The sequence below is a fragment of the Cygnus olor genome, chromosome 12 (assembly GCF_009769625.2).
Source record: "Cygnus olor isolate bCygOlo1 chromosome 12, bCygOlo1.pri.v2, whole genome shotgun sequence".
Classification (NCBI taxonomy): Eukaryota; Metazoa; Chordata; class Aves; order Anseriformes; family Anatidae; genus Cygnus; species Cygnus olor.
The window spans coordinates 3,011,840-3,033,093 of NC_049180.1; the positions used below are offsets into that span (position 1 = coordinate 3,011,840).

The window sequence follows — 21,254 nt, forward strand, 5'->3', positions numbered from 1 at the left end:
ACGGCTCCACTGGGCCCGGGAGTCCTTCCCCCTCCAACGATGTGTTTTTCAAGCTCAGACCGATACCGTGGACTTGGGCTAAACGCTGTGGTGAGCCTGGGGCTTCATCTTCCCACCGAAACCCCTCGTCAGCATTTGGAGAAAGAACTCGGAGCCCTGGTTCCGCAATGGGGTGCGCTTAGGAAGAGCCTTTTCACTACCTCCGAGTGCTGCTGGAGCCAGTGGGAATCCGTCCAGGCATAATAGACCACCCATGTGGAGCTGGGCCTAAATGTTTGAAGCTCATTCCTCCACTTCCTACTCACGGAAAACTCCCAGCGACTTTGATATCTCAGCGGGGAGTTCGGGATTGGGCCTTTGGTGAGCAATTTATGGCCTCTCTGTAAGTCAGCCTCGCGATTTGCGCTGCCGGCAGAGGAAATGGAAGCGTCGTCCTCCTTCCCGGGAGGGCGCAGGGACCTCACGTGGGCTCACCGTGCTGGGACACCGGGTGGCATTTAGCTCTCCTCATGTCCGTCGGGGCTGCAAGAGCCAGCGCTGTCCGTCTGTCCGCTGTCACCCCAAAATCACCGCGCTGCAGCTCCCGGGATGGATGCGGCTCTGCCACACTCTTCCGCCTCTCCTCTGAGGAAGGGGAAGCAAGTGAGAGCAACTGCATGGTGACAATTCATGCAATAGCAATCAGGGGAGCTCAGGTCCTTCCCACAGCTCCCTCCAACCTCCCTGCAGGCCACTCAGTCCCACGTGTGGATTTGGCTTCCCAAAAAGAGGGGCCCGAGCTGGCTCTGCAGCAATCAGGATACTTTGCCCTAGGAGTCTGCTGCTGGGTGACTTTTTTTTTGACCGGTTCAATTCACCGCTTTGATTCCACGGCTCTGAAATCCTGTGTGTGCCAAATTGCTTTTCCAGGGCATCTTTTTTTTCATGCAGCCTTTCCCATTAGCTCTCACAGCCTCACGTGGCTCGCACAGATGTCACTGGGAAGTCCCTTTGTAGCAGGAAGCGTACAGGGCCACCAACACCCCGTGTAAGTGGAGTTAGTCCACTTGAGGTGACTGCATCACTTCTAGATTTCATTTTACAAAACCGAATAAAATACTCTGGTCTTTTATTTTTGACCTCTAGAAAGAGGTCAAAAATTTTTGACTTCTAGAAAGGGGTCAAGAAAGGATCCAAGCATTTCATATGGAAGACAAACCGCAGCTCTCACGGTTTGTGAAAACCCTAGAAAAGGGAGTGCCTGCCTCACGCAGGCTGGGATTACAGACCCCGGAGTGCACTGCGGACAATGCAGAAAGAAACTCCTTGTGCTGCAGCAGTCCTTGCCCTGGAGTACAGACCGAACGTGTAAGGGCAGCCACAGAAAACGGACAAAATGTACCCAAAGATGAATGCTCATCTACGTATGTTCATTTTCAATATTGAAATTAAAAATCAGCTGCAAGTTTTTAAGTCAAGCTGTTTTGATGATAAAGTCATTCTTGCGGTGCATTAACTGGGGTACTGGCAATTTGTACTTCTGACCACTGTGAAATGGATTTCCATGTGTGAATAAACAGCCTGTGACCAAATCATTGTGCTTACTAAATAACCCCACAAAGGAGGGATGTTAGGGCCCGGACCAACCTGCCTGAGCCCAGCAACCTCACCTGCTGCTGCGAACGGCCGTGGGGTTTGTGCCCTGGTGCCCTTCCTGGGGTCGGTCCCCAGAACAGAGGTGACACTGGGGTGTGAGTGTACAGCCAGGAGGATCAGTGGGGCTTTGCCGGGGTGATGCCACTGTTTGCATTGCCAAGGCAAAGCTTTCTCTTTCTTTTTCTTTTTTTTTTCTTTTTCTTTTTCTTTTTCTTCTTTTCCTTTTCCTTTTCCTTTTTCTTTTTCTTCTTTTCCTTTTCCTTTTCCTTTTCCTTTTCCTTTTCCTTTTCCTTTTCCTTTTCCTTTTCCTTTTCCTTTTCCTTTTTCTTTTTCTTCTTTTCCTTTTCCTTTTCTTTTTCATTTTCCTTTCTTTCTCTTTCCTTCTCTTTTCTTATCTCTCTTTCTTTCTCTCTTTCTCTCTTTCTCTCTCTCTTTCTTCCTTTCCTTCTTTCCTTCTTTTTCCACTTTCTTTCTGTTCCCTTTCCTTCCCCCCTTTCTCATCTTTCTCTCTCCCCTCTGCCACTGTCCCACATCCATCCCTCGTTCCTTCTCCATTCCCTTTCCCTCTCACCCTCCCTTCGTCTTTCTCTCTCCCCCTCTCCCCCCATTTCCCTCACCCCTCTGCCTCTCCTTTCCCCCCCCTCTCCTTTCTTCTCCCTCTCCTTCCTCCCCATCCCTCACCCTCCGGCTCCTCTCCCGGAGCACAGCTCCGGCTCCCACGGGCAGCCGGTGCCGGTGCGGTGCTGGACGGGCGGTGCAGAGCCCCCGGTGCCCCCTGGGGGGCAGCACACGCCGCGCAGTGCTCCCGCCGGGCAGGTGAGCGCCCGCCGGCACCGGCAGCGCCGAGCACCGGCACCGGGCAGCGCCGGCACCGGGCGGCGGGGCCGGGCCGGAGGGAGCAGGGCTGGGAAAATTCCCCGACGGGAGGCACCGTCGGGGCTGAGGCTCTCGGTTCCGGGACAAAAAGGCAAAGAAAAGAATTGGAAGGCAAAACCGGGGGGGGGGGGGGGGGGGGGGGGGGCTTAACTCGGGCAAACGGCGCTGCCGGAGCCCCGGAGGGAGGGCGAGAAGAAAAAAGGGCCATGCCCGGGGGGCGAGTGCTTGCCCCTGCCTGGCGCCTGCAGGGATTCCTCTCTGCTCTCCCCTCTTTCGGAAGCATTTTGTTTCATAACGCTGATTTTTCTTTTTTCTTTTTCTTTTTTTTTTTTTTTCTTTCCTCCCCGCGGTTGAAGTTCGGGCTTTTGTGAGCTTGTTGTCAGTCTCTCTAAAGTTCCCAGCTGCAGCGAGCAAAGCCCCGCGGCCGCTCCTCGGTTTTCTGTAGCAATTCATCTCGGTAAAGTTTTCAGCTGAGGAGAGGTAAGATTCAACCCAGGTTATTTCTCGAGAGCGGAGCAGGCTTCTAGGAAGGGACAGCTCTAGGACGCCGCAGGACGGGGTTGCTTTGGTCAAGCTTTTGCAGTTAAAAATTGCTGGCTTGTAAAAAGTGGCATTGTTTTAAAAATCCCGTGCGCTTATGGACGCTTAGAAAACGCCCCAGTTTTTTTTATGAGAAATATGATTTCTTTGAAAACCGAAGATGAAAATAAGAAGTCGTTCGCAAATTATTCCAGGAAAAAAAAAAAAAAAAAAAAAAGTTGTTTCGATAGTCGTAGATTAACAGAAAAATATGAGCAGATCTCGCAGAATTTAGTATTTATTTTCCCCCAAAAAAATCTCCTGCGCGTTTGCACAGTTGATGAAACCCTCCGGCTAAATTTCCGTTTATTTCCATCAAAATCGAATAACAATTTCGAAGCGTCCGACGAAAACTTCCCGAACACTTTTCCATCGCGGATCATTTTTGGCGGTACCTCCTTGCAGGGGAGCTGCCCCTGATTTTTTTTTTTTTTCGGCAATCGCATAAAATCGTTTCCTTTCTTACCAAGAAAATCGCCGGCAATCGCCGGCCCCGCCGCGTTCCCACGGCCGCAGCCGGCTGCGGTCTCGCCCCGTCCGCGGTGGCTGGAAGCGGGGAAGGGACATTTCAGCCAGCAAAATCCCTCCCTGGCTTTGGGAAAAAAAAAATAAAAATCTATTTTTTTAAAGCCTCACGGTGCCCCGCAGATCGCAAGGAGGGAAAGGCGGAATTACAGGGCGAGAAGGCAAAAAAATCCCAGCTCAGAAATCAGCTCAGGAGCAGCCGGGCGGGGGGAGGCAGCGGGGAGAAGCCCCGCCGAGGTGACAGCGAATTCACTCCGGTCTCATCTGCTCCCTCCGGGCTCGAATCGATTTTGCAGTGACTATTTTCGTGGCCCAGGAGGGAGAGGGGAACTGGCCCTTTCCCACCTTCATGTCTCCGCCGGGCAGCCCGGGGCACCTCGCGGCAGCAACCCCAAGCACCCGAGTTTACACTTGGCCACCATGCGTCCCTAATTGTCCCGCTCTGATTGCCTCTAATGAATTCATTAGAGAGAGGCAGAGGGGCGGATTTCACATGCACGAGAAAATCCGCCTCAACGGCCGGAACGAAAAAAGCCACCTAAGAGCACTGGAAAAACTAAAAACCCCCCTCAAAGTGCCCCGGAGAGGCCGAGGAACCTCTGAGCGCCCAAGGACGGGGCCCGGGGGGCATCGGGCCGGGAGCAGGGGGCAAACTGGGGACAAAGCGGGGACAAAGCGGGGACCGGGTCCTTTCTCCACCGCCACCGGGGAGGGAACCGGCGGCCTTCGGCGGATCGAAGCGGGGAGCCGCGGGGCTATTTCACCGCGAACAAATTTATCGAGGCAGGGGCAGAGCCGGCCGGCACGGAGCACGACGAGGTGGGATCCCCAACCGCGGTCCTGGGGAGCCAACGGGCTGAAAATGGGCTTAAAAGTTAAAAAAAAAATGGGCTGGTGGAGTGCGGGCGGAGGGCGAGCAGGGAGCAAAGCGGGGACCCTTTTAATGAAATAATAATAAATGGAAATAATAGTGGTAATAAAAGATTAAGTCATAAATAAAATACCTTAATAAGAATGATGTATTTTAATAAGAATGAAGTATTTTAGTAAGGATAAAGTATTTTAATAAGGATAAAGTATTTTAATAAGAAATAAATTAAAAAAAAAAAGTGGGGAAAAACTCTATCTATAGGGTTGGACATATAGATTAAAGCACGGCGAGGGTGGCCGCGCGCGTGGGTGCGCGCGCCCGCGCGCCATGCCCGGCGCGCCACCGCGTCCCGGGGCCTCCCTCCCATTGGCTGCGGCGGCGGCGGCGCGGCACGCCATTGGCGGGCGGCGGCGGCGCGGGGCGGGGCGAGCGGGGAGTAAAAGCGCGGCGGCGGCGGGCCGGGGTTTGAACGCTGCGCAGCGCGGCCGGGAGCTCGGCGGCTCCGCGCACCCCTCGCCGGGAGCCGCCGCCGCCGCTGCTGCTTCTGGCTCCGGGAGGAGTTCGGGCGGCTTGGTTGTCAGCAGAACTGGGTTTCCGCAAGGCTGCTTTTTCTTCTTCTTTTAAATTTTTTCTCCCTTTTTAATTTTTTTTTTTCTAAATTCTTTATTTTTTTTATTTTTTTTCGCGAGAATATCGTATTTCCCCTCCCCTCCCGTCGGCATCCCGCTCCGCAGCAGCGCCCGCCGCCGCCGCCGCCGCGGGGCACGGCTAGGTGTGTAGGTCAGAATCACAGTCATAAAGAGGGAGGGAGAGGCCGCCAGAGACCACCCTGCCCCCGGCGACCCGAAGGATGCTGCTGCGGCGCCGCTGCTAGAGGACACGCTGGGATTCAGCTCGTGTCCGGGACTCGCTCTCTCCCTCTCTCCCCTCTTCCTTGTTCCGCAGAGGGGTCCCTGCCGAGGGTGAGGCCCTTCCACCCGCGCCCCTCTTCCTCCTCCTCTTCCTCTCCCCCGCGGCTCCGCTCCCCGCGGGCAGCCCTCTCCATGATGCAGGCTCGCTACTCCGTCTCGGACCCCAACGCCCTGGGAGTGGTGCCCTATTTGAGCGAGCAGAACTACTACCGGACGGCGGGGACGTACGGCGGCATGGGCAACCCCATGAGCGTCTATTCGGGCCACGCCGAGCAGTACGCGGCGGGCATGGGGCGCTCCTACGGGCCCTACCACCCGCACCAGCCCGCAGCCCCCAAGGACCTGGTGAAGCCGCCCTACAGCTACATCGCCCTCATCACCATGGCCATCCAGAACGCCCCCGACAAGAAGATCACGCTCAATGGGATTTACCAGTTCATCATGGACCGCTTCCCCTTCTACCGCGAGAACAAGCAGGGCTGGCAGAACAGCATCCGCCACAACCTCTCGCTCAACGAGTGCTTCGTCAAGGTGCCCCGCGACGACAAGAAGCCGGGCAAGGGCAGCTACTGGACCCTGGACCCCGACTCCTACAACATGTTCGAGAACGGCAGCTTCCTGCGCCGCCGGCGCCGCTTCAAGAAGAAGGACGTGTCCAAGGAGAAGGAGGAGGCCCGCGAGAGGCTGCTGAAGGAGCAGCCCAAACCCCCCGGGCTGCCCGGCTCCGAGCTCCCCAAGGAAGCCTCCTCCTCCTCCTCTTCCTCCGCCTCGGCTCCGGCCTCCGAGAAGAAGGTGGTGATCAAGAGCGAGACGGCATCGCCGGAGCTGCCGGTGATCACCAAGGTGGAGACGCTGAGCCCGGCCAGCGGCGGGGCCCTGCGGGACAGCCCCCGCAGCGCCGCCTCGCCTCCCGCCGCCTCCCCCGAGGGCTCCCTGCCCGAGCATCACCCCGCCGGCAACGGGCTGCCGGGGGGTTTCAGCGTGGAGAACATCATGACCCTGCGGACTTCCCCCCCGGGGGATCTGAGCCCGGTGAGTGCCGCCTCGGGCCGGACGGGGGCCGCAATGCCGCTGGGCTACCCGCCGTCGGGGCAGCCGTCGGGTTACAGCGCGGCGTGCAGCCAGGCGCTGGACGCTAGTGGGAGCTACCACTGCAGCATGAGGGCCATGAGCCTGTACAGCGGCGAGAGGCCGGGCCACATGTGCGTGCCCCCAGGGCCGCTGGAGGAAGGCCTGGCCGAGCACCCCACGGGGGCCCCGTCGCCCCTGGGCGCCCTGAGCCTGCCGTCGGGGCAGGAGGGAGCGCTGGGAGCCGGGCATCCCCACGGCGGGGGGGCGGCGCAACCCGCAGCCTCGTGGTACCTCAATCACGGAGCCGAGCTGAGCCACCTGCCCGGGCACACTTTCGGCACCCAGCAGCAGACTTTCCCCAACGTCCGGGAAATGTTCACGTCGCACCGGCTCGGCATGGAGAGCGCCTCGCTCAGCGAGCACCAGGTGAGCAGCAACTCCGCCTGTCAGCTCCCCTACAGGTCCGCGCCGTCCCTATACCGCCACGCCGCCCCCTACTCCTACGACTGCACTAAGTACTGAGTAGCCACCGGCCCCCCCCCCCCCCCCAACCCCCCCCATAGGGCAATCCTCAAAACAAAACCCCCAAAAAATGAAAGGAAAAAAAAAAAAGGAAAAAAAAAAATCGATAATAACAATTCCCCCCCCCCAAAAAAAAAAATCGAAAATCAGGTGAAATAAAACCACACCAAACCCTTCAGACTGAGGACAGACCTCACAACCTCTCCGTGGACCTGCGAGCCACGGCGTTTGGAGATCCCAAACCCCCTCCTCCCCCCACCCCCTCTTCGGGCCTCCTGAAATGCAAGTAAATTTTACTTGAAAAGGAGATCTCTCCTAAAAAAAATAAAATTAAAAAAAAAAACAAACACAAATTATATATATATATGTCTATCTAAACAAAGTGGCAAATTTTATATGCTAAAGTATAGGGGGTCTCAGAAAATAAGTTATGGACCAATATCGCAACGACCATTTATACGATTTTAAAGAAAAAAGTATATAAATATATATATATAAATATATGTCCTGGGTATTTTTTAAGTTCTCTGTTGTGCTGTAAAAAATGTGTGGATTTCTAATCAGGCTAATTTTCAGAGCCATTAATATAATATTTAAAGTTGAGTTCACTGGATTATTTTTGTCGCGCCCAACGACTCCTGACTTCCAAATTAATGACAAGTGATTTCTTCTTCTTCTCTGTACAATTATGCAATAGAGTTTCTTTCGTTTTAGAGCTCTTCTTTGCGCAAGACGAGGAAATAATTTATTTTTTGCTGGTGGGTTTTTTTGAAAGAAAAAGACAAAGTATCTGATACTTTTTTTATTATTATTTACGACGTGTGATGTTTTGTATAATAGATCTCATCCTGACCATTCCTAAGGACTATTTGCTTTAACCTGCTTCAAAGTTCGTTTGTCTTATGTGGTCTTAATTGTTGTACTTACCTTAAAATAAATCCATGCTGTTTTTTCTGCTCCAAGTCTGGCGCTTGTGTGTGTATATACGTGTTTTTTGCAAGTTTTCTCCCTCCACCTTTCCTTCGCGCGGAAAAACGTGGCACTCGTTTTTTTTTTTCCTTTTTTTTTTTTTCCAAACCAAGTCCTTTTCCTGCAGCACGAGGGCTCGTTCCGATTATTTTGGGGGCTGTTGGGTGCTGTGGGGCCGCTCACCCTCCGCCCCAGCCCCTGCAGCGGGGCATTTCCCAGGCCCCAGGAGTTTCGGATTGCTGCCGCTGCCTTTCCTCTTGCCCTGTCCCTGCATCGTAGGCCCGGGCTCCGCTTTGCAGCTGCTTCCACACGGGGCAAAAAAAAAATAAGAAAAACCCCAATTCCCCTCTTTTAAGGAAACCCGAAGGGCTGCGAGCAGGGGTGGGTGAGAAGAGCTATCGCTTAAACCCCAGCTCGCCGCGGAGTCTAGAAATAATGCGGGAAGTTCATTTAGGAATCGTTTTACAACTTTTAAATCCCCTCCCGTCTGAAGGTTTGCATGGGTTTGACCTTCTCTTTATCTACCTAAGCCGCTTTTAGGGCCGGCTTCTTTTTTTTTTTTTTTTCCTTCCCTCCATCCCCCCCCCCCCCCCCCCTTCCCCCCGAACCAACCTGTTAAAGCAACTTCAGCCGGGGGCAGCGATGCTAACGGCACGCTGCGGGCTTCGGGGGGGGAGAAAAACTTCGCTTCTTTCCCAGGGTTTGTAAGCCCGGCTCCTTGCCCGGCTGCCGGGGCCACCTCCCCTTTCTCCCCTTTTCCCTTTCCCACCCCCCCCCGCCGCCCCCCTGTCCCGTGTCGCCGTGGCCGGGTCGCGGAGCCCTTCTGCTCGCGGGAGGCTGTTAAAATCGATGACATAAATTGGGCTTGATCGGGTACATCTCGCATGCGCTGGAAAGCTGGCAAGAGGCACAGAAACTCTCGGTTTGAAATGAGAAAAAATGTCCGACGCTCACTTGATCTGTATTTTAAGGAACATTCTTGTAAAACTCTTGCCCTTTTTCCTGGCTCTCAGAGGGTAGTTCTTCTGTTTTCTTTTTTCCTTTTTTTTTTTTTTTTTTTTTTTTTTTCTTGCAACAAAATCCGAAGAGCTATTTCAAAGAGGAAGAAGGTAAAAAATAATAACAAAAATATGAAGCGGGGAAGATTTCTTCCTCGGGTTCAACCCTGTGTTTCCCCGCAGGTTTTCTTCTCCGCAGGCTGGGGAGCAGCGGGCGGGGGCCTGCCCTGCTCTGTGCCCCCCCCCCCCCCCGTGCTGCTGCTGGACAGTTCCTGGGGGACGGGGACATGGCGGGGCTGCAGCAGGGTTTGGGGGTCCCCTTTCACCCCCTTTTGATTTTGCTGCCTCGCTCCCGTCCCGGCGAGGGGCAGCCCCGACGGAAGCAGCAGGGAGGGGGGCAGCCCCCCAGCCCAGCCCGTAGCTGCCCCCCCGGTGCCCGCCGGGGCTGGCTGGGTTTTTCAGGGCCAGGTGGCCTTTACGCTGCCACCAGCAGCCGATGTCGGCAGTAATCCTGGAGGGATGTAAAGAGGGGGAGAAGGCTCTGCCCGGTGGGGTGTGCGGTGTTCCCAAGCCCTATCCCCCCCCCCCCCCCGCCCCGCTGTGCTGCCATTCTGGGGCGGCAGGATTTCAGCAGCCTGGCAGAAAAAGAAAAGCCCTCGCGAAGGTGCTGAGAGCAAGGAGCCCGGGAGCTTGCTTCCTGCAGGATCAGGCCTTTCCCCCAGCCGGGAAGACCATCCGGGGCAGGGCGGCCTCCCGGCTCCCCCCTCGGAGGAAGCTGGGGGCTCAGGTGCCCTGTGTCCTGGGCGGGGGGGGGGGGGGGGGGCAGACCTCGTCTGTCCCTTTCCCCGAGCCCCCGGCCTTTCCGAGGGGAGCGCTTTTGGGGCTCATTTTGCAGGCGAGGCGAGGAGCGCGGGGCTCAGGCATCTTTCCGTGGCTGCATTTAGAAGCTGAGCTATGGGGTTCAATGCCGCGATAGGCGTTTGTCGCGACAGGTGACTTCAGCCCGAGGCAGAGGGGGAGGAAGGAAGGAAGGAGGAAGGCACAGGGCAGAGCCTACGGCCTTGTGACGGCCCTGATGCATCTTTTCCCACTCCAAATAATCCCCCACCACGTCCTTAGGACAACGTTTGCAGCTGAAGCACCCCCAGAGCACCCCCTCCAAGCAGGTCCGGGGACCAAGCTTCGCCCCGGCGGGGCTGGCTGAAGCTGAAAGATGCCCCGGGACGGGGCCCAGCGCGGTTCCGGGCAGCAGATGAGGATGGTGGATGGGTTTTTCTTGCTGCTTTGCCATCAGCCTACGGTTTTGCAAACCTGTCTGAGAGCCCAGACAGCTGCGGGGCTCGGGAGGGGAAGGGCAGGCGGTTTCCCAGCTCGTCCCCACGGCGCTGCCGGGAATGTCCCCACGCCGGCGGTCACCGTGCCCCGGCCGAGGGCGCCTTTCCCAAGAGCTGCAGGACCCGGTTAAAACTCACTGCCTTTAGGAAAGTCTCCGACCTCTGCACAGGCCTGGGCACGGAGCTGTCTGCCTTCCCTCCACACCATCCTAAATCCCCTAGAGCTCGGCAGGGCGCCGTGGGAAGGCATCGGACAGGAGCTTTTGGGGCAAGGCCTCTAGGTCTTTTGTCACTTCGGAGGGGACTTTGCAGCCTGTCCATACCAGGCAGTGAGAGGCTAGGAGATAAAGAAATGTACCCCCAAACTGTGCCCATTTCGAGCGACTTTGCAACTGTACAGCGCCGAACACCCGGGGCAAGGGGTGGGCGCTTGGCTGTGGCTCAGGGCTGCTCGCATCTGTCAGAAGGAGGAAGGGGCTGGGGCAAGGGGCTGGGGCAAGCCGAAAGCCACTGCCTCTGGTAAACCTGCGGGGGGGTTTAACCCCTTCCGAAACCGCTCTGCCAAGGGCTGGACGGGCCCGGACCCTGCGGCGGGGCAGGCCGCGGAGGGAGTGGGGAGCACTGTTTTATTTATCCCCAGTTCCCCACCAGTATGGGCTGCGGAGGGAGTGGGGAGCAGTGATTTATCCTCGTTCCCCACCGCTATGGGCCGTGGAGGGAGTGGGGAGCACTGATTTATCCCCGTTCCCCACCAGTATGGGCTGCGGAGGGAGTGGGGAGCACTGATTTATCCCCGTTCCCCACCAGTATGGGTCGCGGAGGGAGTGGGGAGCACTGATTTATCCCCGTTCCCCACCAGTATGGGCCGCGGAGGGAGTGGGGAGCACTGATTTATCCCCGTTCCCCACCAGTATGGGCCGCGGAGGGAGTGGGGAGCACTGATTTATTTATCCCCCGTTCCCCACCATTACGGGCTGCGGCGGGAGCGGGGAGCACTGATTTATCCCCCTCTCCCCCGGGATCCCCGGGCGGGAGCGCTCCTCGCTGCTGCTTTAAAAGGGGCCTGTCAGCTGGAGAGGAGGGGAAACACGTCCAGGAGCGCCTCCGTCGCCGGCTCCGCATTTCTTCCGCTCAGGGGAAGAACAACAACAACAAAACAACAAAAATCCTTCTCCGCAGCGTTGCTCGCTCTCGTCCGCTCCCTTCCCCGGCCACCCCGCAGCCGTCAGAGCCGCCTCGGCTGCAGGCACGTCCGAGGGCTGCTCCCGGGCAGATAACGCGGAGATGCCGCTGGCAGGAGAGAGACACCAGGCAGCACATGGGCTGGGAAGAAGGAGCAGACAGAAAAGCCGCATCCCCGCCTCCAAGGATTTCCTACCGCAAAGACGGGGCGGGGGGGGGCGGGGGGGGGGGAAAGGAGGAAGCAACAATTTTCCTGGGGGAGGGAGCTCGGGAGAGCCCGCGTGCCCGTCTCCTGCCGTCCACGCGAGTATTTATTGTTTTAATAACCCGTGTTTGGAGTGGCTTGGGAGCGGGGGGATTCCCCGAGGTGGGGCTGTGCGGAGGGGGGGTGGGAGACGACCCTCGGCCCCGGCTCGCTGCCCTGCGGGAGCGTCGAGCAGGTGAGAGCAGCCGGGCTCTGCACCATCCCTCCCCGCTGAGGATGCTACCGGGGGGGGGGGGGGGGGGGGGGGGGCGGGGCGGGGAGAGGGAGACGGCCCGGCAATGCTGGTCCCCACTCTCGAGGCGCTCCTCCCTCCGAGCCCTCCTTCTGCTTTGATTTATCTGGGCTTTTATTGCATTTATAGCACGCCGGATGGCGTGCCGGGGGCCGGCGGGTGTGCGCAGCGCGGGGGAGGGATGCGGCGTCCCCGCAAGGGCGGTGTTAGTGGGGTGGGTTTAATCTCCCCCCTCTCCTTTTCCCCTTCCCAACCTGCCTGGGACGAGCCAGTGAGCGAGGAGAGCCCCGAGCCTCTCTCCCCGACGGAAGCCACCTCCCTGGGCAGTCCGGCTGCGCATCCCGGACTGGTGATTGTGCTTTATGGGTTTTGGGATCGTTTGCGGCCCCATAAAAATCCCGTTAGATTTCTGCCCGGGGGTGAAAGCCCCTCGCCCTCTGCACTGCTCGGGGAAACGGCAGAGGTGGGCGAAAAACCCGACGGGAGGAGAGGGGGGGCACGGCCAGGGCCGGGCGGTGCACGGGGCACCCCGGAGCCCGACCTTCACCTCCTTCCCTGCCAGGTCGCTACAAGCGGGTTCTTTCTCTCTGAACGAGGCTCCAAGGAAGGGATATCCCCCGGGTCAGATCTTGCTCCCCTCCTTAAATAACCAGGGAGGGAGCATCTTCCGTGCTGGCGTTCCTTCTCCTGAAACCCTCCCTTTATTTCCACGGCCCTATAACGGGGGGACACACACCCATTCACCCCCCATCCCCTGCCTCCTCTTCCCTCCCCCAGAGAAATGATGCTCCACCGCCGGCTCTAACGCAGGTCTGAGCCGCGGTGGCCTGCGGAAAGAGCCGACACCTCGAACCGCACCGGAATACCTCAGGGCTTCGGATTAAAGCTGTTACATCAGTAAATTAAAAAAAATATATATAAAAAAAAATCCAACAACAGAAAACACAGACCCAAACCTGGACGTTTATACAGAAAAAGAGCATCACAAATTCCTAATGTAAGCACCGGCCAGCTGTGTGCACTTGTAAAGTTGTTATAATCCCCCTCCTTGTTATAAACAGGAAAGTACATAATATAAAGCAACAGGCCCGCATTCACAAATACTGACCCTCCTCCCCGCGCCTGCCAAATTCCCCTTGTCTGAAGCTCGCTGCAGCCCCCGGGCGTCTCTCCCGGCTCAGCCCCTGCCCGCACGGCGCTCGCCGGCCACGGGGGGGGCCAGGGCCGGGCCCGGCCTCCGCCCCCAGCCGGTCCTCGACGGGGAGGCTGCGGCCTCCGGCCCGGGGCCGCTCCGCACCTGGCCCCCGCACAGAGCCCTTCCTCCGGCAGGGAGTCCCCTGCTCCTTCCTCCCCTCCGCAGCGCTGCTTTCTCCTCTCCTCGATCCGGTTTTCTTCCTTTTCTCTCCTTTTTTTTTTTTTTTTTAAATTATATTTTTATTTTTTTGGTCAATGCCCCCGTTTTCCTGCGGGGATCCTCGCCCGCTCCTCCCCGAGCTCCAGCAGTGCACATCCTGCTCTGCTGTGTGTGCTTACAGCGTCAAAGGGTGGACGTGATATTTCAAACATCAGATCAGTGCGTTTATATATTGGGTGCCCGGAAATTTTTCCAAATAAACACAGCTTGATTCGACTTGGGTGGGCAGACTTATCAACAGACTAATTCTATAAACAAATGAAGGAATAACCCGGAGACCATTGGCTGGTACCAGCAAGACACGTGGAGAGAGCTTGGAGTTTTGTAGCAATGAAATTTTAATTAATGTGGGTGGGCTGAGAACACAAACGACTGTTTATCAGAGACAATTTATTTTCCAGTGCTAAGTCAACATATAATAGCAAACTTACAACAATTATTTAACTTCTCCCCCCCCGTCCTTTTTTTTTTTTTTTTCCCTTTTTTTTTTTTTTTTTTTTTTTTTTTTTTTTTAAGAGCTATGAAGCAGGGAGAGAGGCAGAGCGAGCTCGTTGAGGCAGGGCTGGGATCTGAGCTCGCACAAATAGCTCCCCGGCGGACTCGCCCCAGGTTCCTGCCCTGCCCTGGCCCTTCGCTGGGCTCCGAGGGGGAAGACCCGGAGCTCCACGCCCGCCGGCCATGAGCCATCTCTACGGCAGCCACCTCTCCCCCATGGGCAGCCCGTCCATGCTCTACCTCCCGGCCGCGCTGGGCTTCGCCCCCAGCGGCGCTCTCTCCCGGCAGGACCCCCCGCAGAAACCCCCCTACAGCTACATCGCCCTCATCGCCATGGCCATCAAGGAGGCTCCGGAGCAGAAGGTGACCCTGAGCGGCATCTACCAGTTCATCATGGACCGCTTCCCCTTCTACCACGACAACAAGCAGGGCTGGCAGAACAGCATCCGCCACAACCTCTCCCTCAACGACTGCTTCGTCAAGGTGCCCCGGGAGAAGGGGAGGCCGGGCAAGGGCAGCTACTGGACCCTGGACCCTCGCTGCTTGGACATGTTCGAGAACGGCAACTACCGACGGAGGAAGAGGAAGCCCAAAGCCGCGGGGCTCCCGGAGGCTCGGAGCGGTGCCGTGCCCCCCGACGGCGGCCGCCCCGACGAGCCCAAGCGGGCCAAGGGGAGCGGAGCGGGGCACAGCCCGGCGGCGGACTCGGGCGACGAAGGGGCTCCGGGACCGGCTGCCGGTGGCGGGGGGGGAGAAGGGGTTGCCCCCGGGAGACCTCCCCGCTGCTCCTCCGCCGCCGCCCCCCGGGCTCCCGCCGCCTCCGGGGGGCCGCCCGCCGCCCCCCCGGCGCTCAAGAGCGGTCCTCGGGGTCGCAGCTTCAGCATCGAGAGCATCCTCGCCCAGGGGTTGCGGCAGCCCCCCCCCCGGGGCCGCCCCCAAGGCCCGGGAGAGCCCCGTCGGTTGCCTCGGCGGCTCTCTGGTCGCCAGCGGGGGCTTCGGGCCGGCCCTCAACGCCTCCCTCATGCTCGACTCCCAGGTGCACGGCAGGCTCTACCACATCGGCATCCCCTTCCTCTCCTGCTTCCCTCTCCACTTCTCCGAGGCCGTACTGAATTTCCAGTAGGTGCCCCCCACCCCTCCAGCCCCCTCGCTGCTCGCTGGAGGGCACAGCCCGGACTCGGACCTCGCCACGCGGGTAAAAGACCAAAAAACGCTCTTAGAGGTGACTCAGGATTTCAGGGCATTTTCAAGGCACGTCTCGCTGCGGAGAGCTCCTTAGGGACTGCTTCTCCCCACCCCCCAGCCCCCCCCAACCAGATCGACTGTGCAAGGTAAAGCGGTTTTCTTTTCACATCGGTGGCGGAAGCACAGAGAGGGGGCACTGGGGGGGGGTCCCACGCTGGCCTCCACGCCCTGCAGGCTTTGCTCTGCGGCTTTCGCCTTTGCATCCATCACGTTTCTTAGACCTGCTTTCTGCCACCCCCACTCTGGTCTCCAGTTTTCTTTATTTTTTCTTCCTTTTGAAAACCCAAACCACCCCTTTTATTCTCATGGAAGGGGGCTGAGATTTGCTTTGCCATGCGTACCCATGGGGGCCTGCTGCACACCATCGCTCCTGAGTTCAGCCCAGCCCTCCGAGTGGGTAAAAGGCAGGTAACCAGAGTAACCGGAGCTGAAACAAGGGCAGACGAAATAATCCAGGCTCATTCTGCGCAGTCCTGCTTGCTTTGACTCAGCACTGTATATAACTCACGACGTTAACGCAAGCTGTTTTCCTGCCCAGCAGTTGCGCTTCTTGAGTATCGCGATAGTGATGTCTCACTTCTGTCTCGCTCAAGTGGCCGTGGAGAGGGGGCATGGATGAGCAAATACGTTTTGAACGTGGAGAAGCGGCCCGTTTCCCTGGGTGGCTGGGATCGGTTGCTTCTGACCAAAAAAGACTGAAGCCGGGTTGTGGAGGCTGGTCTTGGCATTTCAAAGGAGCTGTGTTAACAACCCGGACAACTACCAGGAAAAAAAAACACAGACCAACAGAAACCATCAACTACGTTTCTCAAAGTTTTTTTTTTTTTTTTTTCTTTCTTAAAGAAGGAAAAATCAAGACTCTTTAGGAGCAATCAGGATTTTTTTTTTTTTTTTTTTTTTTTTTTTTGCCATGATAGAGGCTTTCTGTATATTAATGGATAAAAGCCCTTTTGGAAAAAAAAAAGTCTATATTCTCAATTTTCATTATGAAACCAACCTATATCCAATAAAAGCATTTGGTCCAGGACCGTGGCTGATGCGTTGTCAAACTCCCCTCGCCTCGTGCAGCCTGGTGGGGTGACGCTGCCAGGAGGAGGTAAAAGGGGACTGAGGAGAAATACAGGGGCTTGGGGAGTGACCTGTTTCTTGTAACTGTGATCTCATCTTTCCTGAAGTGATTCTGTCTCTCTCCTCCCTCCATCCCACCCCTTCTCATGGCCTTACCTGGGCTATGGAAGTCTGGCTTCTCAGGTGAGCTGTGGGTCAGCTTTTCCAGAGGATGGCCGGCACCTGACACCTCGCCTGCTTGCCTTGACATTTGGACCAGGAGCTTAGCAAGGCTCAGATCAGCATGAAGCAAAGAGCTCTCAAGTGGGGAAGTACAGAAAATCCCTGAAAGGTGGTAATGATGTGGAGTTTCCCAAAAGGAAGATGCTCACAGGTGGATCCCTGGGCAGACGCAGATACAGCTTTTTCCAGGAGTGTGCCAACACCCTCAACGAAAAAAAAAAAAAAAGGAGAAAAAAAAAGACAGGGTGAATATTTATATAGATTTGCAAGACAGACAAAATAACATCCACTATATGCTTCCTATTTCTGGCAATTTCTGTTTAAATAACAATTGAGCCCATTTTTCAAAGCTACGGCACCAAATCAGGAAAATCTTGTGATAGTGAAGGTGTCACCGCCCGCTCAAAGCCACTTGGGCTCCCACCATCACTTACAGAGCTGGGCACATGCTGGGAGGGTTCATCAATTCCCTTGTCCCTGCAGCGCCACTCCTGTGTAAAATAAATGGCAGCCTTACTAGGAGGGTTTGAACAAGCCCTGTGGAGGCTGGGTGCTAACATCACCCATATGAAACAGCAGGGGCAGGGAGATCAGGGTTAGTTCTTGCCCGGTGGTGCCTTGAGACCTCCCATCATCCCTCACCCCCCAGCTGCTTGCATGTCATAGGGCTTGGTCATGCGTGGGAAACGGGGGGGGGGGTTAATCCTGCCTCTGAGGATGTATGAGGCCAGGTCTCCATCAAGCTCCAGAGCTTGGTCCCACAGCAGAGATGCTGGATCCTTCGTCTCCCTTCAGCCTGGCCTGGGGAAGGGTTTTGCCCCCGGATGACTATTCGTGCTCTCAGTCACAAGGCAGTTTATAGACAGAAAACCCTTTTTCTTTGTGAGTGAAGCCCCTCCTGACACACAGCAGATGTTCCCACCAGCCCTGGGGAGAGCTCTCCCATTGCAGCTGCACAAGGCATGGTCCCTGGGAATTTGCACACCTCCAGGGTACGCTGGCAAGTGGCCATTTGCTTCCGTGTGCACAGAATGTGGGGACAGCCACATGCAAAGAAAAATCCACTAAAGCCCCCCTGGGCAGTCCCATCACGTTTTTATCTGTGTCTCCAGCCTTGGCTGGATCCCTTTTTCCTAACTTGGCCCCCGACCTGTGGTGCCCCAGTCCTGGGACCTCTCAGATCCTATTCCAGCTCCCAAAATACCTTTTTGGTCCTGCTGCCTGGGTTTTTCCTGCTCACACAGGTGTATCCAGGTGCACGGGGGAACCATCAGCAACCACTGCGACCATTTTCTTCACTGATGGCCTCCACCTCGAGGCCCTTTATGTACAAGGGCAGACCCTGCTCAAAATAAATAAACAAATAAAAAACATCTGAAGGAATAAGACTGAAGTTGGACTGCAGCTTGACTTGTATGTTTTTGTCACAGGCGTGTTTTGGGGGGATTTAACCTTTTCTGCGTGATAGGAGTTTGTTTCCTTGAAGCTTTGCTCACAGTGACATTTGGTTTTATGTCTGTTTTGTTAGAGTGGAGTGGGACTGAGCCCAGCTGCAGTATTTAAAAGCTACACCAGGCCTGAGTTTGGTTTCACTTGGGAGAGAAAAATTAACAGGCTTCTTGTGTTCTGCACAAGGGTGACTCTAACTCGCGTGAACTCAGAACCAAGTAAATAGCTCTGAGAGGCAACTCAGAATTAATTGGGATCAGGCCATCGGTGTAACTTGCAGGAGATGAATACTGAGAAAAAGGGTCTTGTTGCCAACTCGCGGAATGACTAACCACACAAGGCTTTTGCACGTCATATGTTTATATATAGAAGAGCAGAACTAATGGTACAATAAAAACAACTGCAGTTCGGTGCTGAGAAAGAAGTGTGCCTATCAATATGCCAGTACCTGGCATCTGCGTGGGGCTGAACATCCTCGATTCCTCTGCACATCACCCAAATCTTGGTGCTGTGCTGTACAAAACAGACACTGTGTCCTACAAATACAAACGGCCTGACAAGCTGCAAATATTCAATGTCAATGGTTTCACACCTGTTCCATAACCAAAAAAAAAACCAAAAACAGCTGCCAAACCCAAAACTGCCACCCAGTATTTAACTCATCCCTGGAATCTCCCCCCTTTTGCTTTCCCAACCTCTTGGGCTTGGCTATAAACACAAGTCTGCAATACTGCAAAGAAAAAGGAGAAAATAGCCTATGATGCAGTATAAACAGCATACTCCTTGTGTGGGCGATATATATGCTTTTCCGTTCCTCTGGGGAGGAATGACCTCTCCCAGCTGAGCAAGGTTTCACGTCGCCAAGCTCTGCAGCCAATTTTAACTCGTTGGAGCACAGAAGAGCTGGAAGAGGTTTGTGGCGGACCTCTTCGGGTCATGGAGCAGCCTTGCTCCGAACACAGGTTTCCAATGAGGGGAACTGAAAACGCTGCGTAGCAGCCTATTAAAACAGTTCAGGAGTTTTATTTCTCATAAGTGGGGCTTCCAATCTTGAAATTCACACTGCGTGTGTCCTCTTAAAGTTGGTCCCATAGCATATATACACGTATATTTATATATATATAAAACATCAAGTATTGACATATGTGCAGAAGCCGCTTTCAGGAATTGTCACTCAAAGTTCTTGGCTGCACATGCCTGATTTCAAGGTGACACAACCCAAGGGGACTTTGTAGCTGCTTCTATTTCATTTTGGTCCCTTTTAATAATTCCTTCTTCCTTCATCCTTTCCGAAGGAGGACACGTACTGGAGAGAACATCCCTTTTCACACCAAAACCCGCTGGCCTCCTGCTAATTGCTCTTCAGCCTGTTGTAAAAAGCTGTCAATTCCAGAAACAAGAGGGCAGGAGGATCTGCTCCGTTGCTTGATTCATAGCCCTGCACACCCAGAAAACAGGTCTCCTGGGAGACGGCATTTTGGATATTAAACAGATCGCATACTTGATTTTCAATGAAAGACCAGGAAGACAAGATCACAGGATGAGAGAAGTTACAGATGGAAAAGGTCTATGAGGTTATGCAATTCATCAGTCTGGACATTGCATAATTGCTCCCTACAGTATATTTTTAGTGCTTTATCCAGACAAATCATTAAGTGCTTTAAAATGGGCCAGATTCCTCAAATGCAATGCGTGCTAAATCACAGCTGATTTCACAGAGGCTCGTAGCTCACAGTGTCTAATAAGACACCAGAAGAAAGTTTTGTGTGGTCAAGGAGAACTGAACCAGCCCTTCCAAAAATAAATACTGATCTGATTCAGTATTCCTTATAGGAATCTTTCCTAAATTGGCTGAATTAGAATCCTTAAATCTCATTTTCAGATTATACTGAATAATACGTTATTACTTATTCAGATGTTCTCTTAGTCCAAAGTAAAACATTGTTAATGTTCATGTGAACGCAATTTGTTTTAAGCCAGCTTCAAAGCCAGTTCAGTAAAGCGTAAAGAATGTTTATTTAAAATATAGTTGCTAAATTTAGCATGAGCTTGGTTAGCCTAAATCTTAGCGACATTTTTAGAGAGCACATTGCAAATCAGGAATGCATGGAGAAATAAATAAACTTTCCCACATTTTTGGAAATCGAGTAAGAATTTGCAAGTTATTTCTTGCACGGGCAATTTCCGTGGATTGGAAAGCTTTATGAATAATGCAAATTTCCCACTAAGCAGACAGCTTAAAACACAATGCTAATAATTTTCATTGTAATTTCATTTCAAGGAACACTCCCTCAAGGAGGAAACAATGCTAATAGCAGTCAGCTATTGTTATAAAAATTACACAGGGCATTAACATGTTTCAATATTTACTCAAGCTCTTTGTAAAGCACTGAATAGCTCAGCGGAGCTGCAGTTGGCCTTGAGCCACATCTAAACCCCTGCAAAGGAAATCTTGCATTGGAATTGGGTCCTGTGCTCTTCCCAGTCCTTAGGACTCTGGATCTGACCCCCGTCCCTTGCCCAAGTCCTCGCTGGGTTTGACGCCAGCCTGCCTGCGGATGGTGCTGAGCCATGCCGGAGCTGCTCCGTGGTGCTGGGGCTCACCTGAGCTGGATGCAGGCAGCAGATTGGAAGAGTGCTCATTTATATGAGCCCTTTTTTACACTCCCAGCACAGCAAAACACAGGACACGGAGCTCTACGATGGCCTCATTTACATTACCATGAGCTAATTCAGCTGGATGGTGATTGAAGCAGGAGAAAAGGCAGCCTTGCTGGAAATTACAGCCTTCTGTCCATTTAGACAGTGGACAGATGATTTTAAGCTTTCCCTTTCTTCCAGCATCACCTTCTTGAGTTCACCTGGGGAAAAGAGGCACATCTGGGCCACCTTTAAGGTATGCGAGTTTGCCTTAGAGAAATGAGGCAAACACATGCAGGGAAGACAAGCAGACTCGTTATGGTAAGGAATTAAATTATCCTTTTTTAGGTCAGTATCCGAGGGCTGGAGCAGCATCTCCATCCTTTCCCTCCACCTTTCCCTGAAGAAACAGTCACAGGGTTGGTTGAGCTCTCTCAGCCCTGCAGGTGAAGGCTTGGGAACACACAGACCCTACACACTAAATCCTGGATCTGCACTGAGGTGGACCCCTTAATTCTTCACTACCTATCTTCAATTGCTTACTAGGTCGCTGTTTTCATTACAAAAGCAATATGTAATAATAGTTGTTAAAATAATTGTATTTCTGTTTTTACATCTGTAAAGATTAAGTTAAACAGTATGAAGCCCATTAAACTATTTCATGTCATGCTGCCATAAATTTCCTCCATTCCCATTGCTACTATTATTCCAGAGTAAACTCTGAGATCAAGCTGCTGCCACACAGAGTTAT

The 21,254-nt window shown here is 54.4% G+C and overlaps 2 protein-coding genes across 2 annotated transcripts; both read left to right on the forward strand.

Annotated features, from left to right (window-relative positions):
* The first annotated feature begins 4,973 nt into the window (after window positions 1–4,973).
* On the forward strand, window positions 4,974–14,031 carry FOXC2 (forkhead box C2). Its single transcript, XM_040571404.1, has 2 exons — window positions 4,974–6,894; window positions 13,901–14,031. The coding sequence occupies exons 1-2, from the start codon at window positions 5,530–5,532 to the stop codon at window positions 13,937–13,939; spliced, it is 1,404 nt and encodes a 467-aa protein (XP_040427338.1). The 5' UTR covers window positions 4,974–5,529; the 3' UTR covers window positions 13,940–14,031.
* A 31-nt stretch (window positions 14,032–14,062) lies between these two features.
* FOXL1 (forkhead box L1) lies at window positions 14,063–15,142 on the forward strand. Its single transcript, XM_040571405.1, is given in 2 exon segments — window positions 14,063–14,794; window positions 14,796–15,142. Coding segments are annotated over 2 exon segments (939 nt in total). The 3' UTR covers window positions 15,003–15,142.
* The last annotated feature ends 6,112 nt before the right edge of the window (window positions 15,143–21,254 follow it).

Excerpts from the sequence above, each read along its gene's own strand:
- FOXC2 (XM_040571404.1), top strand. The coding sequence starts at position 5,530 with ATGATGCAGGCTCGCTACTCCGTCTCGGACCCCAACGCCCTGGGAGTG. Across the intron at positions 6,895-13,900 it reads CCTCGCTCAGCGAGCACCAG|AGCTATGAAGCAGGGAGAGA; the intron begins GTGAGCAGCAAC and ends TTTTTTTTTAAG.